Source organism: Anomalospiza imberbis, chromosome 14, assembly GCF_031753505.1.
Source record: "Anomalospiza imberbis isolate Cuckoo-Finch-1a 21T00152 chromosome 14, ASM3175350v1, whole genome shotgun sequence".
In the NCBI taxonomy this organism is placed as follows: domain Eukaryota; kingdom Metazoa; phylum Chordata; class Aves; order Passeriformes; family Viduidae; genus Anomalospiza; species Anomalospiza imberbis.
Window position 1 is genome coordinate 11287800 of NC_089694.1, and position 13126 is coordinate 11300925.

The 13126-nt window shown below is 36.4% G+C and overlaps 1 protein-coding gene across 1 annotated transcript in view; it reads right to left on the minus strand.

Annotated features, from left to right (window-relative positions):
• Positions 1 to 679: 679 nt before the first annotated feature.
• Positions 680 to 13126, minus strand: part of SMARCA1 (SWI/SNF related, matrix associated, actin dependent regulator of chromatin, subfamily a, member 1) — a 30496-nt gene continuing 18049 nt past the window's right edge. Inside the window, exons 17-24 of the mRNA XM_068204886.1 lie at positions 11650 to 11760; positions 11350 to 11463; positions 9632 to 9754; positions 7973 to 8105; positions 7075 to 7193; positions 6658 to 6870; positions 1850 to 1960; positions 680 to 1154 (exon numbers count right to left, since the gene is read on the minus strand). Coding sequence (XP_068060987.1) covers positions 1083 to 1154; positions 1850 to 1960; positions 6658 to 6870; positions 7075 to 7193; positions 7973 to 8105; positions 9632 to 9754; positions 11350 to 11463; positions 11650 to 11760 — 996 coding nt within the window. The 3' untranslated portion in view covers positions 680 to 1082. The remainder of the gene's footprint in view (positions 1155 to 1849; positions 1961 to 6657; positions 6871 to 7074; positions 7194 to 7972; positions 8106 to 9631; positions 9755 to 11349; positions 11464 to 11649; positions 11761 to 13126) is intronic.

A 13126-nucleotide genomic window follows, 5' to 3' on the forward strand; every position in this document is an offset into this window, starting at 1 on the left:
TATTCTACTGATCTGGGAAAGGCAGACTCCAAAGTGAGCAGGAACTGTGAACCTGCTTAATAAAGGCCATTCTTGCAAAGTCAAAAAATCATACATCCAACACTTTCATCCCTTCATTAAAATAGAAATACTAAAAAGGAGCACTCCATAACATATCCCCATTGCTTCTGACTGACATGGTGAATAAAAGGTAAAAGAACTTTAGCTGAGATAATTAAAGCAACGAAGATCTTTCAGCACAAGGCAGCAGAGCTGAGGAGCCTACCAACCAGAGAGTGAACTATTTTGTTTGCTACTTAAACAACCAGAAGCTGTGAGCTGACTAATTCCTTTTATGAGGCATAGAAAAGTTTTCATCTAGCGGCCATTCTGAGAAACAACTCACTCTGTGTTTAAGCATGTGGCCCAGCAGAAATCACTGATAAAGAAAAACAAAAAGTGTGTATTTGCTGGGTTTCCTTCTGAACATTTCAGAGAAAATGTCCATTTAATGCAGAGAGCAAACAAGGATGTCAGTCTAATTAGATTCTGTTCTGTCATGCTCCTGATCCTGTCTAAGTACTCCTCTGAAAACAATCTGATTGATGATGAAGGCACAATTATACAAACCTTAACATTCTTTCTAAATGTAGCTATGCAAAAAAGGGAGAGAGGATAGGGAAAACAAAGGTGAAGTATATTTCTCTTCAAATAATTAAGTCAGTTTATTTTCCAACAGCCATATAAATTTAAAATATGAAACAACAATAATACAGCTATAGAATCTAGGTTTTCTTTCAAAGCAGCAGCATATAAAACATATAAAAGCTAAAACCTCAGCACAAGCTTCAAAAAACCAAGGACTGAGTGAATTCTGCCAAAGACATGAAACTCACAAAATACAGTACACAAAATACTGGAATGCATAAGATATAAAGCTACACATTTTAGGTAAAGAAAGGCGTTGTAAAGGATACAAAATTTGCAAAATTAAAGCATGGGACTTGGGGAAGAGTACCATGAATACAAAGAAGTTGGCATTAAATACACATAGATGGAGTGAAGAGAGTGGCAGTTTCATATTTAGCATTCAGTTTTCAGGTTCACGACTTCACTTTCTTAGCATCTTTTTTTCCAGAGTTCTCAGCAGACATATCTGCTTTTCTCTTCTGTGACTAAAGAGAAAAAAATAAGTATAAATTTAACAAGATGGTGGCATTACAAAAAAAAAAAGTTTAAATACATAACTGTCTATTCAGAAGGGAATGTACAACCCCAATGCATTCTAGATTTCAGTGCACCTTTGTAGGATACAATGGAAAGGCAAATATTAATTCCTGATGTAGACACTCAATTCTCGTACCCTTTTAATATCCTTAAAATCATTACATGGTCTCAGTGGTGCAGGCACCACACATACCATGAATTGGATGAAAAGATCAGGGCCTTGACTTATACACAATTCTGTTCTAAAGATGACAACCAAAATAAAAGAAGCACTTTCATTTCTTCTTCCAGCAACTACTACGTAGTGGAGAAAAAAAATCTGAGAAGAAACTGAAGCAACATGCAATGTACATAAATAGGCAGAAATTAGGCAGTGCAACTTTCTAAAAAGAGTCTTCCTCTGCTACTTAAACAAAAGCCTTCTCAAAAAAAAACCCAAAAAAAGCCCGAAAATACTGTGCATTGGGAATACCTGCCTAAGCAAATCTAGGAGAGCTGTGAATAGAGAAATATTTTGGTTTAATCTCTCCTCATGGCTTCTACTAATGCAATCAGTGCCTACAATTATCTTTTACATTTAAAAAAATATATATATAATTGAATTCAACACCACTGGAAGTAAAGTAAGTGCTACTAAACATACTGCTGTAACTTTTGCTCCTCTTTTCTTCTTTTCAGCTCTTTCTTTTTCTTCAATTTCCATATTTTCTTTTTCTATTAATGATATGAGAGTATTGCAGCGTCTCTGAAACTCCTAAGGAAAGAGAACACATCAAATTTTTAAGTAAATTATAATATTTCCCTCGCTTATATAAGTATGTTCAAAATCCTTTCATTTCAAAGCACTTATGTTTTCCTAAAATATTCAATAATACTAATCATTAGCTTAGTTACTATTATCTGTCTTTCCCTCAGTGTAACCTTTAGAAAGAGGAAAGGATTTACTGTCCTTCTGACAAGGAGTTTTCAGGATTCTGTCTTCCAAACTGACATTCCAAAGATGGATGTGATCTTTCATCTTGGTTAATGAAGCAAATTACAGCCTACCAGCACAGTATGCCAGATTTTAGGGAAGAGGTCTTCAAGCATGTCTTTAAAGCAGAGAGAAAAGGAAGCAAAGCTATCTTAAGCAATACTTTTCTGTGCTAAACAGACTAGAGAGGTTTTTTTTTTTGTGAAAAGACACAGTAGAGCTGCAAATTGGCTAAAAATCTATTCAGTCTTAAATTGTAAACTCACTGTTGTATTTTCATTCAAACAGGACCCAAGAGATAATAGGCCCTAAATGCTTTTACCATCAAGACTTGCAAGCTATCAGGACTAAATGCCATAAGGTTGTTTACACATTAAGAAGTATTTCCAGTACCACTCAAAATATCTGCATTGCAGTTACTAATGGCTGGCTTGCTTAATAGAATTCACCTGACTTGGACACTTTCTTGTACCCCATTTAAAGGAAAAGTATCTCCTACAAAACACCTAACAGTACCTATTTTTATTATAATTATTCAGTATATTCTATGTACTATTGAGAACATGATTCCATGGGTTTTTCTTTCCAACTCAAAGTGGGAAGCTCTCTTCTGAGGAAAAAAAAAAAAACAAAAAATATGTTTCATCTCTGCTAAACTGAGAGAAGCCATTTTTGAAACATAGGCTATCCTAGAATTACCTAGTAGCAGGTATCTTGACCTACAATGGGTCCATTTGCAATGAAGTGAACAGGTGACCTTTTTGCCCAGAAATTAGCCTCTATTTTCTCAGCCCCAGCCATCATGGTCCATCACGGATAAGACAGCCTAGGTGCTTTCCTGGACTGAACCTTCCCAGGCAGGCATGTCACTCATCTTTGAGACATTCACAGCCTCAAGCTTAACCACAGTCTTAAGTTCTACAGTTTCCACAGATTCCTCTACAAAAGATGCTCCATGGCCTTGGGCAAAAACTGTGTCTTCAGAATGGACACAGAGAATCCTACCACCACTTGAATTCTTTTTATCAGACACACACACAAAATAATCCTCAGGACATTTTTCTTTACAAGTCCCTTCCAGAAATGTTCCAGTGTCATGCTTATAGCTTCACCAACAGAGTACTGGAATAAGTCACTTTTATCACATCCCTGTAGCAATAACCCCACACCCTCCAGTAAAGGTTAAACCACAATTAGGGTGCCATGCTTGTGCCCTGGTGTGTGACAGTCCTTCAGGAACTAAAATACTCTCACTTCAATCAATCAACTCCCTCAAATTCCACCCAAACAATGTAGTTTAGATAAAAAGCAACAACTCTGAGCAAACTTGAGTTCAAGCCATCCCAATATATATTGCAACCTCAAACACAGAACAAAAGAGTGCCTCTGTCCCAAAAACCTACACTCTACAGATGAACAGAGATGAAAAAAGACCAGAATAGAATAATGATTGTCAACATGCCAGAAGTATTTTACAAAATTTAAATTTGTGTATATTACACTCAGACTTAGGAGCTGAGATAAAGAGTGATGACAAGCTGCTTCATCATCATAACCTGGATTTTTTCTAGCATATGAGAAATGGGATTGTGTTAAAACAAGCAACTAATCTGAAAGGACTAAGAAATAACCTTGATCCACTTGCCTAAGGCACTCAAAGATCCTCCTCTTTCCTGGGGACAAATGCCTGCATAAATACATACATTTATAAAGTGCTCATGGTTAGACTTTCCAGATGGACTACTGCCCCAAAGCATCTGCTGTGGACAGAGGATGGACTCAAGAACAATTTTCTCTGGAGAATCACAGAATCAGTTGACAGTAAGATGTGACATGCACACAGGTTTCTTGTACATCTACCATAAAAAATAATTTGAGTGATAAATCCTGCACTAAGCTAATGAAGTTCCAATATGGATTACTGCATTCCGTTTTAGTACTACAAAACTACACTTATTAAAATGCCTTGCACTTTCAGAGATGACTTTTTATTCTGTGTGGCCTGATCCTTTTCTCTTTTGGATGGAAAGAGACAAGAAATACTTTGTTCATCCCCTCACAGCTATAAAGACCTGGATTGCAACAAATAAGATGGGAGCACTGAACCACTGCCTTCCACATGGCCGGAGGCAGAGATGCTGACTTGGGAGCAAAAGCAGCCCTCAGCTCTGTCCACAGGCCTGGGTATTCCTGTATTTACTAAGAAGTCATTTCTCTTATGCTGGGGAGTGTTTGCAGAAAACTAAAAGAGAATATGCATAATTTATGACTTCAGAGAACAGATACATGCTTCACTACTGCCATGATATTTTGCATGGACAGAAATTTAAAAACAAACAAACAAACCTGTGCTCAATATAAAAAGCAAAAAAAAAATTACTATCTTAGGCACTCATGGTATCTTTAGGAATTTACATTTTGGGTAAACCATTTGATTTTGAAATAATTAAGTGAAGCAGGATTTGTTTTTCAAAGAGAAATCTTCAGGAGAACAAACAGAAATTGTAAGATGGAAAATAAATTAGCTGATTATATGGAATTCAAGAGACATCTAGTGGTTACAACACAAAGCTTTCTCAAAGAGCCTGCTAAGCCCTATTCTGAATTATGCTGCCCTTTTTATCTTGTTTCATATGAGTTTAAAGGATCACATGTGAATTTCAGCATTTTAGGGAGCCTTCTCCACTTTCACTTATCTACTCCTCTATAAAAATTTGTATTCACACTTCATTCGTTGTTATTATCATGTGATTTTCCAGCACATTTCTTCACCAAAAAAAAAAAAAAAAAAAAAAAAAAAAAAAAAAAAAAAAAAAAAAAAAATCACCAAACTGGTACAAAATGGACCCATAGAAATTAATACCTCCACAAATCTCACGACATTAGAATATATCAGCTATATTACTAAAACACACAGAGCATGATAATTCAGAACATTTCAGAATATTAAATGCATATTGAAAGTGAAAGATTGTTTTAAGTTTGTATTTCCATAATATTATCTTTTAACTATGTAGTAGCAGAATAACTAAAATTATTAATGAATAGAATTTTAAAAGAAAATCTAAGCCCAAAGTTTCACTATATTCCCAGTGTCTCAGTTTCAGCATTAAGACACCACAGAACATATTTCTACACTTGAGCAAATGATTTCTATCCCCTTTAAAGAAAAAGTATACTGAACATAAGGATCTGCAAGATTTAAATTGAATATTTAACTCTACCCCTGACAACTATATATCAACTAATATTAAACACTGAGCTACATTTTTAATTTCTAGTACCCATTTCTATGATTTATTTAACTGGATTCCTTCATAGACAGCTTAAAAGAAACTTCTTAATGTGCTAAATACTGCAGGCTTCTCTCTTTATGGACATAATTTTAAAATCCAGTATTTCTTCAAACAGACATTTTAGTAAGAAACACTTGTCATTTTTTTTAATTAAGGGCTACCTGCTGCACTATCCAAAAACACTTCAACTGCTGAAATAGCAAGTAAAAAGTGTAATGCATAATTATAAGTAGTATTGGGAAAAGCAAATATACCCACCTGTTCAAATACACATTTTAAATATTTTAATTTATGTTTTACCTATTCTTAGTACATAACCAGAACTCTGAAAGAACATTCTTTCAGACGAACAAATCCTGAGGTCAGGAAATAAAGACAAACAACAATTAGAAAGAATTGAGCAAAAATTCTGGGGCAGATCCAACAGCTTTTTACCATTGAAAGAGTCCCATATTCTGATGTTGGCACCTACATACCTTAATATTTGCAACCAACAAAGCTTCTGTTAGTGTTATTAATTCCTGCTTAATGATTAAATTAAAAATTAAAGGCTCTGCTCTAAAATTCCAAGTGCTAGTCTACTTGCTACTAACCTTGTATTATATTCTCTAAATAAAAACAGAATTTTCAGTGAAGGATACCTAAAGAAATTTAAGCCTTTGCATGGAATAATCCACACTCACAACAACCAAGTGCATTTTAAAGCTATTGCTTCAATGATTAATTTCTATGTGAATCACTAACTTTCCTCATGCTGTTAGAAATTAAATACTGTATTAGAAAAGCTGCTCCCTTCTCCAAGTATATTATTCAGATGTCTTCAGTCTTTAATATTATGCAACAATTCTAAAAGAGTCATATTTTAAGAGACATTGTTTAGTAAAACACTCAGTTTGCAATAAAAGTAAGAAGGATATTTGTAAGTCTATTCTACCTTTGCATTAATACCTCTGGGTGACATGGGACTTCAGTCTGGCAGGTTTTCTAATCTGTGTTTCAGCTGTATTGCATACATTTTCTATACTAAGGCAAAAGGTTACTTAACAAAAACAGAAATGAAAATAAAACCCGAAGTTATTCTTTCAGCACTTGTTTCCTAAACTAATTTTATGTGGTGGTGCTTCAAAAAAGAACAAGGTGCCTCATGGCAAGTCATGCCTAGCCCCTGGAAGTGGTACCTACCATGGCAGTTCTGGATTTGATAAACCAGTCGAACCTGAACTGAGGAGCGTTGCGCACGCACTGCCTCAGCTCCTCGTACACGTTTTCCTTGTCAAAGCCCATCTTGTGTAACATACAGATCAAAAACCTGTCTTCTTCTTCCGTGTAATTTTTCCCTTTGTTTGTTCCGTACTGAATACGCAGCTGATGAAAAGGTGCTTTGTACCTTGCAATCTGAACGCAAAACAAAAGTAAGGGCTAATAAACATACAATGCTACATCAAGGAATCATTATACAATACTGTAGATCACTGAGAGATGGCGAACTACCTATGCTGCATAAAAAGACAGAACACTCATCCCCAGTTACTCCTTTTCTGAAGGAATTTTTGGAAGAAGTTAGCTGCAGAAAACAAAAATAATTACTAGAATAATTACTTTGGCATCAAGGGCTTTCTTGATACTGATCCTCCTTTGAATCCTTGCCTCTCCTCGTTCAATTTGAGCCATAATCCTCTCAATGTCCTGTAGTTCATTACAACGCTCCCAGAAAACAGCTAAAAACACAAACAACAAAATTGTTGAATATAATCTTTTCCCCTGCTCTTCTGACTTTACTGTTAAGAACCTCTAGCAAAAAAAAAAAAAAAAAAAAAAGTTATTTAGCTTGTGGTTCCATTAAATCTTAAACAGCGAGCTAATGCTCTCCAGCTTACTGTGCTAGCCAAAAAATAAGCCAGCACTGACTCTATATTCAGTATCTTTAAAAGTTAACTGTAAGTGAAGGCTTAGTAAAACTTCTAACAAAATTTGCATGCAACATAATTAATTGTATCAACACTGAAGGGAACTTTTGCAGAGGTCTTCCTTTTTAACTACAGGAAAAACATTGCAAAGTTGATTTTATGAAGGTATTTAGTAAAATTACATCCAAGGCTGAAAGAGGAAAAAATCTCAAAAGCACTGTGTAAATACAAATGACAAATATACAGTGTACTAGGCAAAGTAGCAGAGATACAGCATAAAAAATCATGTTGGCACTATAAGGCAAATGCACAATTTCACAACTCCATGTTGTCAGCGAGAATTAACTATATCAAATTCTAAATCTTGACTAAGGAGGGCTAAAGGCAGCTGTAGGTGTTAGTTACAGGCTACAAAATCAACCTTTTAAATAGAATTTAGTGTCCTGAAAAAAAACAATGTTGCATACTTTATCAAAAAAAATTCTTAATGCATCCCAATTCCCTATCTTGTAATTTTAAAAGAACATGTAGCAAAAATTATGGTAATACTCTGGTATTAGGAAATAAATACATTTCAAAGTAGCACAAACCTGAGTACTCAATGACCTCCTCAGGTGACTTTCCTTCCACCTCACGGGCAATATTGTCTATATCATCACGACCATATTTCTCATTAGCTTTAATAAACTGGTTAAAATCTCTTTTATTCCAGTTTGTAAAACCCTGTAAGCAACAAGAGATCAAGAAGGCATTATGAGGTCGAAGGGAAGCAGTTTCCAAAATTCTGATTTATGTATGTATCATTTGCTCCTCTGCAACATCACATAATTACAGTGGCTAATGGCCTTTCAGTATCTCCATAAACTTGTGTTATCCGAGGCTTATTACTGAATCTATAACTAAAGAGGTTTTTTTGGGCATGACCCCATGTGCATTAGTAACAGCTTTTTATCCTTTCTTTTTAAAGTTTTTGTGATACTTCTATAAAGAAACAAGCTCAGTGACAGTCACACTTCTGCAGATACAAGCATCACACTTCAGAGGAGTACAAGGTGCAGCAATGCCTGTGTCATCATAAGTTCTCAGAGCAGTGCGAGTATCTAAAGCAAGAGCTCCTACTTCAGACATTTACAAACCTGGAACCAGACAAACAGCTGGATAAAAGCGTAAGTATGTCAAGAAAAGATCTCTAGTCCAAAAAGATGCAATCAAATGGAAACTCTAAAGCACTGTCAAAGAGAGAATTTGTTATGTACCAAAGAAATCAATCCAAAACTGAACAAGCGAGATGCAATGCACAAAAACATCATCCAAGAAAGAGACATTACAATTCAAAGACAGGGAAAGCAGAAAATGACAACAAACAAGACAATCACATGCCTGGGCAATAATCTGTAGTGCACTGAGTCTCCTTCATCACAGAAATGTATTTACAGGGAACTCTGTCAGTTCTCCAGCTGAATAAGCTCCCTCCACAATTAGCATGCTCAGACATATGTGAACTAACATACATGTGTCTAACATACACAATACAACTATTTCTTTTTAATCATTAACAGCAGTACTGATATGCAGCACCAGCGTCAATATTTCCTCTGAAATTAACAGCGAAATTGTGACCTTGGAATTTTTTTCCAAGGTACACCATCCCCAGTTCTTCTACAGAAAACTTTCTGAATCAAAAAGTCCTGTTACTTTGAACACGCCTTTCTCCTTAACAATCAGCTTTGAATAAGCCCACTCAGCAGGATAATCAGCCAAAAGGTCAAGAAACTAGTGAGTGATAGAAATTCAGTCCCAGTATAAAAAGAACATGCCTAACAACTCAACTGGGACAAAAATTAATGGATGTGACATGCCTTAAGACACCTGCATAAACACCATGTATGTTGACTCTGGCTTGTCCTGATTCAAACCCTTTTTGATTTAAAATCAACACAGAAGCATTATGTATGTACAAGGAAGCCACTGATTGGATTTCTGCATGTTAATGCTGAGTAGTACATCTACTATACAAGCTCTTGCCTCAGAAGTTTTCAAGGACTTTCAAGGAGATAGTAGAGGACTAAAATGTAAACTTGTTCAAGGACAAGAAAGGTTCCTCAAAGCAAAACCAATCAATATCATTACATGTTCTGTGCTTTCTTCTTTCAATAACATCAGCATAGTTTCCTGTGGGCATTTACCATTACTTTTATTCCATACCAGCAAAAGCACATGATGAAATATTTCAGCTGATTTTATTTTACCTGTGTTAGCAGCTTTTCTTTCTCTTCACTTTCCTCAGTATTCAGAGGCATAGACTCATCTATCTTCTTTTGTTCCTCCTTTTGTACCTGAGCTGCATTTGGAAGGTCAGGATTCCTGGGGACCTAAAATCAGGGGTATCAAAAAGCAGTAGTGCAGCAATGTTATTTCAAAGACTGCATTTTAAAAGCACTGATCTGTACAAAATGTGTTTTACCTAGATTCAGATCTTATTGCTTAAACCCCTCCTCCCAGAAATAGGACTGGATCGAAGTTCTAAGTTCGTTAAGCTCTGAACCCACCACTCCTGCACACAATGACCTCGGGATACTGTGAGAGGCTGAGCTGTCACAGCTCACTGATTTTTCAGTGGTACTTTTCACTAGGAAAGGCCCTGCTTTCCTGCATTCATTGGTTTACAATGTTTTGTAACTACAGTGAAACACTAAGTTCTGCCAGTAAAGCCATGCACACTGCCCAAGTAAGGACCAGACACAACATGATGTTAACAAGAACAAGCAACATTTTATCTGTCCTTCTCCACACTGACCAATTTAGTATTTGTGACCTTTGAACTGTACTTCAATTCCACTGCACACAGCAGCAAACAAGTCAGAAACCAGTATCTAGTAAAGGTTTAGTAGACCTTACTTATTCCTGCAGCAAAAGGCAGTGGAAGATAAGAACTGTTAGGCTGGTTTCAATATATAAGAAATCTTCTTGACTTTACTGGTTTAAATTAAGACTGACACATAAAGCTTGATCTCTGCCTATTGGTTACCTTCTGACATTGGTTATGGCAATTTTCAGTATTTATAATAAACTCTCTTCAGATTGGAAGTTATACTTCCATTTCAAAGCTAAACAAATTTAATTATATTTATCACTTTCCCCACCAGTAAACTGTCATACTAACCTTTTACAGTAACAACTATTCATGTTCAACCTTTCCAGGCTGACAGGTTTCCATAACAGGTCTGAAACACCTCTTTTTACATGCATACTGTCAACATTAGCAATTCTCTCATCCTTCTTTGTTGGAGCATTAATTGAATAAATTCTTTCCCTAAACTAATTGCATATGTATCTTAATTCTGTCCTGACATCCCCGTGAATTTATTTTGGCTGAAAACAAGATTCTAAAAAAACCTTCTACTCTTTCTTTAAAATACATTTTGCTAATACTCATTCTACTCTCACCAATTTTCTATCTGTTGCTTTGTATGACAATTTTATGTTCTCCAACACATTTTTAGGTTATTTTTTTTTCTTGCTGCAACTTGTCACGAAACCTGAGGCTTTTTAAAGCAAGTTACAGACGTGTCTGGCCAGAAGTAAAGAATCCATTTTGTTCACTCAATCAATATTGGCCCATGTAAGGATAACAGAATCTGTTCGCTGCTTGTCCAGTAATGTCAGCAGGGAAAAGGGAGAAATTCAGCTAAGGCACAGTAAGAAGAAAAAATAAAAGGAAAATCGAGAAATCTGTTGTCTTGTTTCCTTTCTGTAGTAGTAATACATTCAGACTTTTCCACACCTTTAAACCTTTTATATCCTACTCAAATCCAAAGAAAACTGATGTAATTTTAATTACCTTTGTATCAATACAAAGTCATAATTATTTTAAGTTATTTTCTAAATAAGATATACAAAAGTTTTCACAAAAAATCATACTCTGGACATAGACTTCACTTATTTGCAAAGAAAAAATATGCATTACCTTGTATCCTATAGTTTTTCGGTAATACAGAATTTCTTTTTCCAGAAGTTCAAATAACCGTGGTGGGAAAAATTGAAAATCCTGAATATTTGGTTGTTTTGGAGGTCGTGGAGCCTACAAAAATATACAGATAAATCAACATTATAGAAGCTTAATTTTTCTGCAAGTAAACTACCATAATTCAGCAGCAGTGGCAACCTATGACTTTGTAAATATACAGGGGTAGAGCCAGGGATGCAGCATAGAAGAGGAGGAGCAAAAGAACAACACAAAACCCTTCCATACTTGCCACCTTCTTACCTTTGGAACTTTCGGTTCACTGACACGTAGGGCTTCTCTGAAATAAGCATCCACTGCATAATTGGCTTTGCGTTCTCTTTTTGGAGGCTCAATCCATTCCATCATGCTCAGCTGCACACAGAACAGAATGAAAAGCTACTTAAGTAACTGTTTGCTTCCCTAAAGTCACAAGAATAATGACTAATATGGCACTGCAAAACAGGAATGTATTTCTGCACAGCAAATTTAATGATTGTGCTCAATAATTTGGATACTACAACAGAGCTCAAAAATAAGCTAGAAGTTATAGCTGATTATAACATATTTAAGCACTTAGAAGACAATACACAAGAGAAGTAAGGCAGTGCAGTGGCAAGAACAGATTATTTTACAGTATTCTAAGTATTTCAGACACCTGAGTAGGGTTAGGACTCCATCTACCAAAACACAATGGAAGGGCTGAGGACTTGGGCTCTGAATTCTCTAATTTCTTGTGATATGAATAAATTGCTTCTCCTCTAAATATCTAAATGAATAACCTCTATAAAGGCTACAACACAGACACAAAATCCATTAGCAATCAAATAATCTTAACTAAATCCTTAATGTTATTTCATACTATGCAGTATTTAACTCACTTCTTGTAATGAAATTATCCACACAAAGAATTTTATGTGTATACCCACACACTGTACTATATTCTCAAACAATTTACTTTTCTAAAGGACTTTTTCAAAATCAATAAAAGCCAGAGTAAGAAGGGTATTTTGTAGTTAACAAGTAAGAACTCACAAATCTGATTCCAGGTAAGACCTTAAGGACATTTCAATATACATCTTGTACAAAACAGGGACTCAAAGGAAACACTGTGGGATTGAGTAATGCCTCTTTGTATGGACCATCCTTCTATTTTTAGGTAAAATCAATGTACAAACTAAAACCTCGTTGAGGGCTAGGTTTCTCTCCTTTTGTTTCTTTTTACTTAGGGAATTTTTTTCCCATATGTTGCTAGGAAACATTAACTATGGGGTATTTAAGAAAAACTAAAGTGGCCAAGCTCAGGGGAGGAGGGCATCTGGTTGCACTTCTCTTATCTGGGAGTTTCTCTCTGAGGGGCAGATACCTTGGGAACTGGGCTGGTAAAAGAGGAGGCTGGGGCAGCTGCAGGCTCCCTCTCTCCCAGCTTTGGAGGCTGGAACTGCTGCTTGGGGGAGGGAATTTGCTGCTGCAGCCGGAGCCCAGCCCAGAGCTGCTTCTTCTGACACGGGGTGAGCCTCTGCTTGTGAGAGCAGCCACCGAACTGGGACCTTATTGACACCTGCCTCACTGAAAGAGGGACCTATCCCCATCGGCTCGGCTGCCCGGGATCCTGAGCCCGCCTCTCCCTGCCCTGCTGGGATCCTGGCTGCCGCTGCCCTGCTCCCGCCGTCTCTTAGGCACTGCTCCGAGTCCTCGCTGCACTGCAGCCTGCACCCCCTGCCCGCCGATACATCCTGCC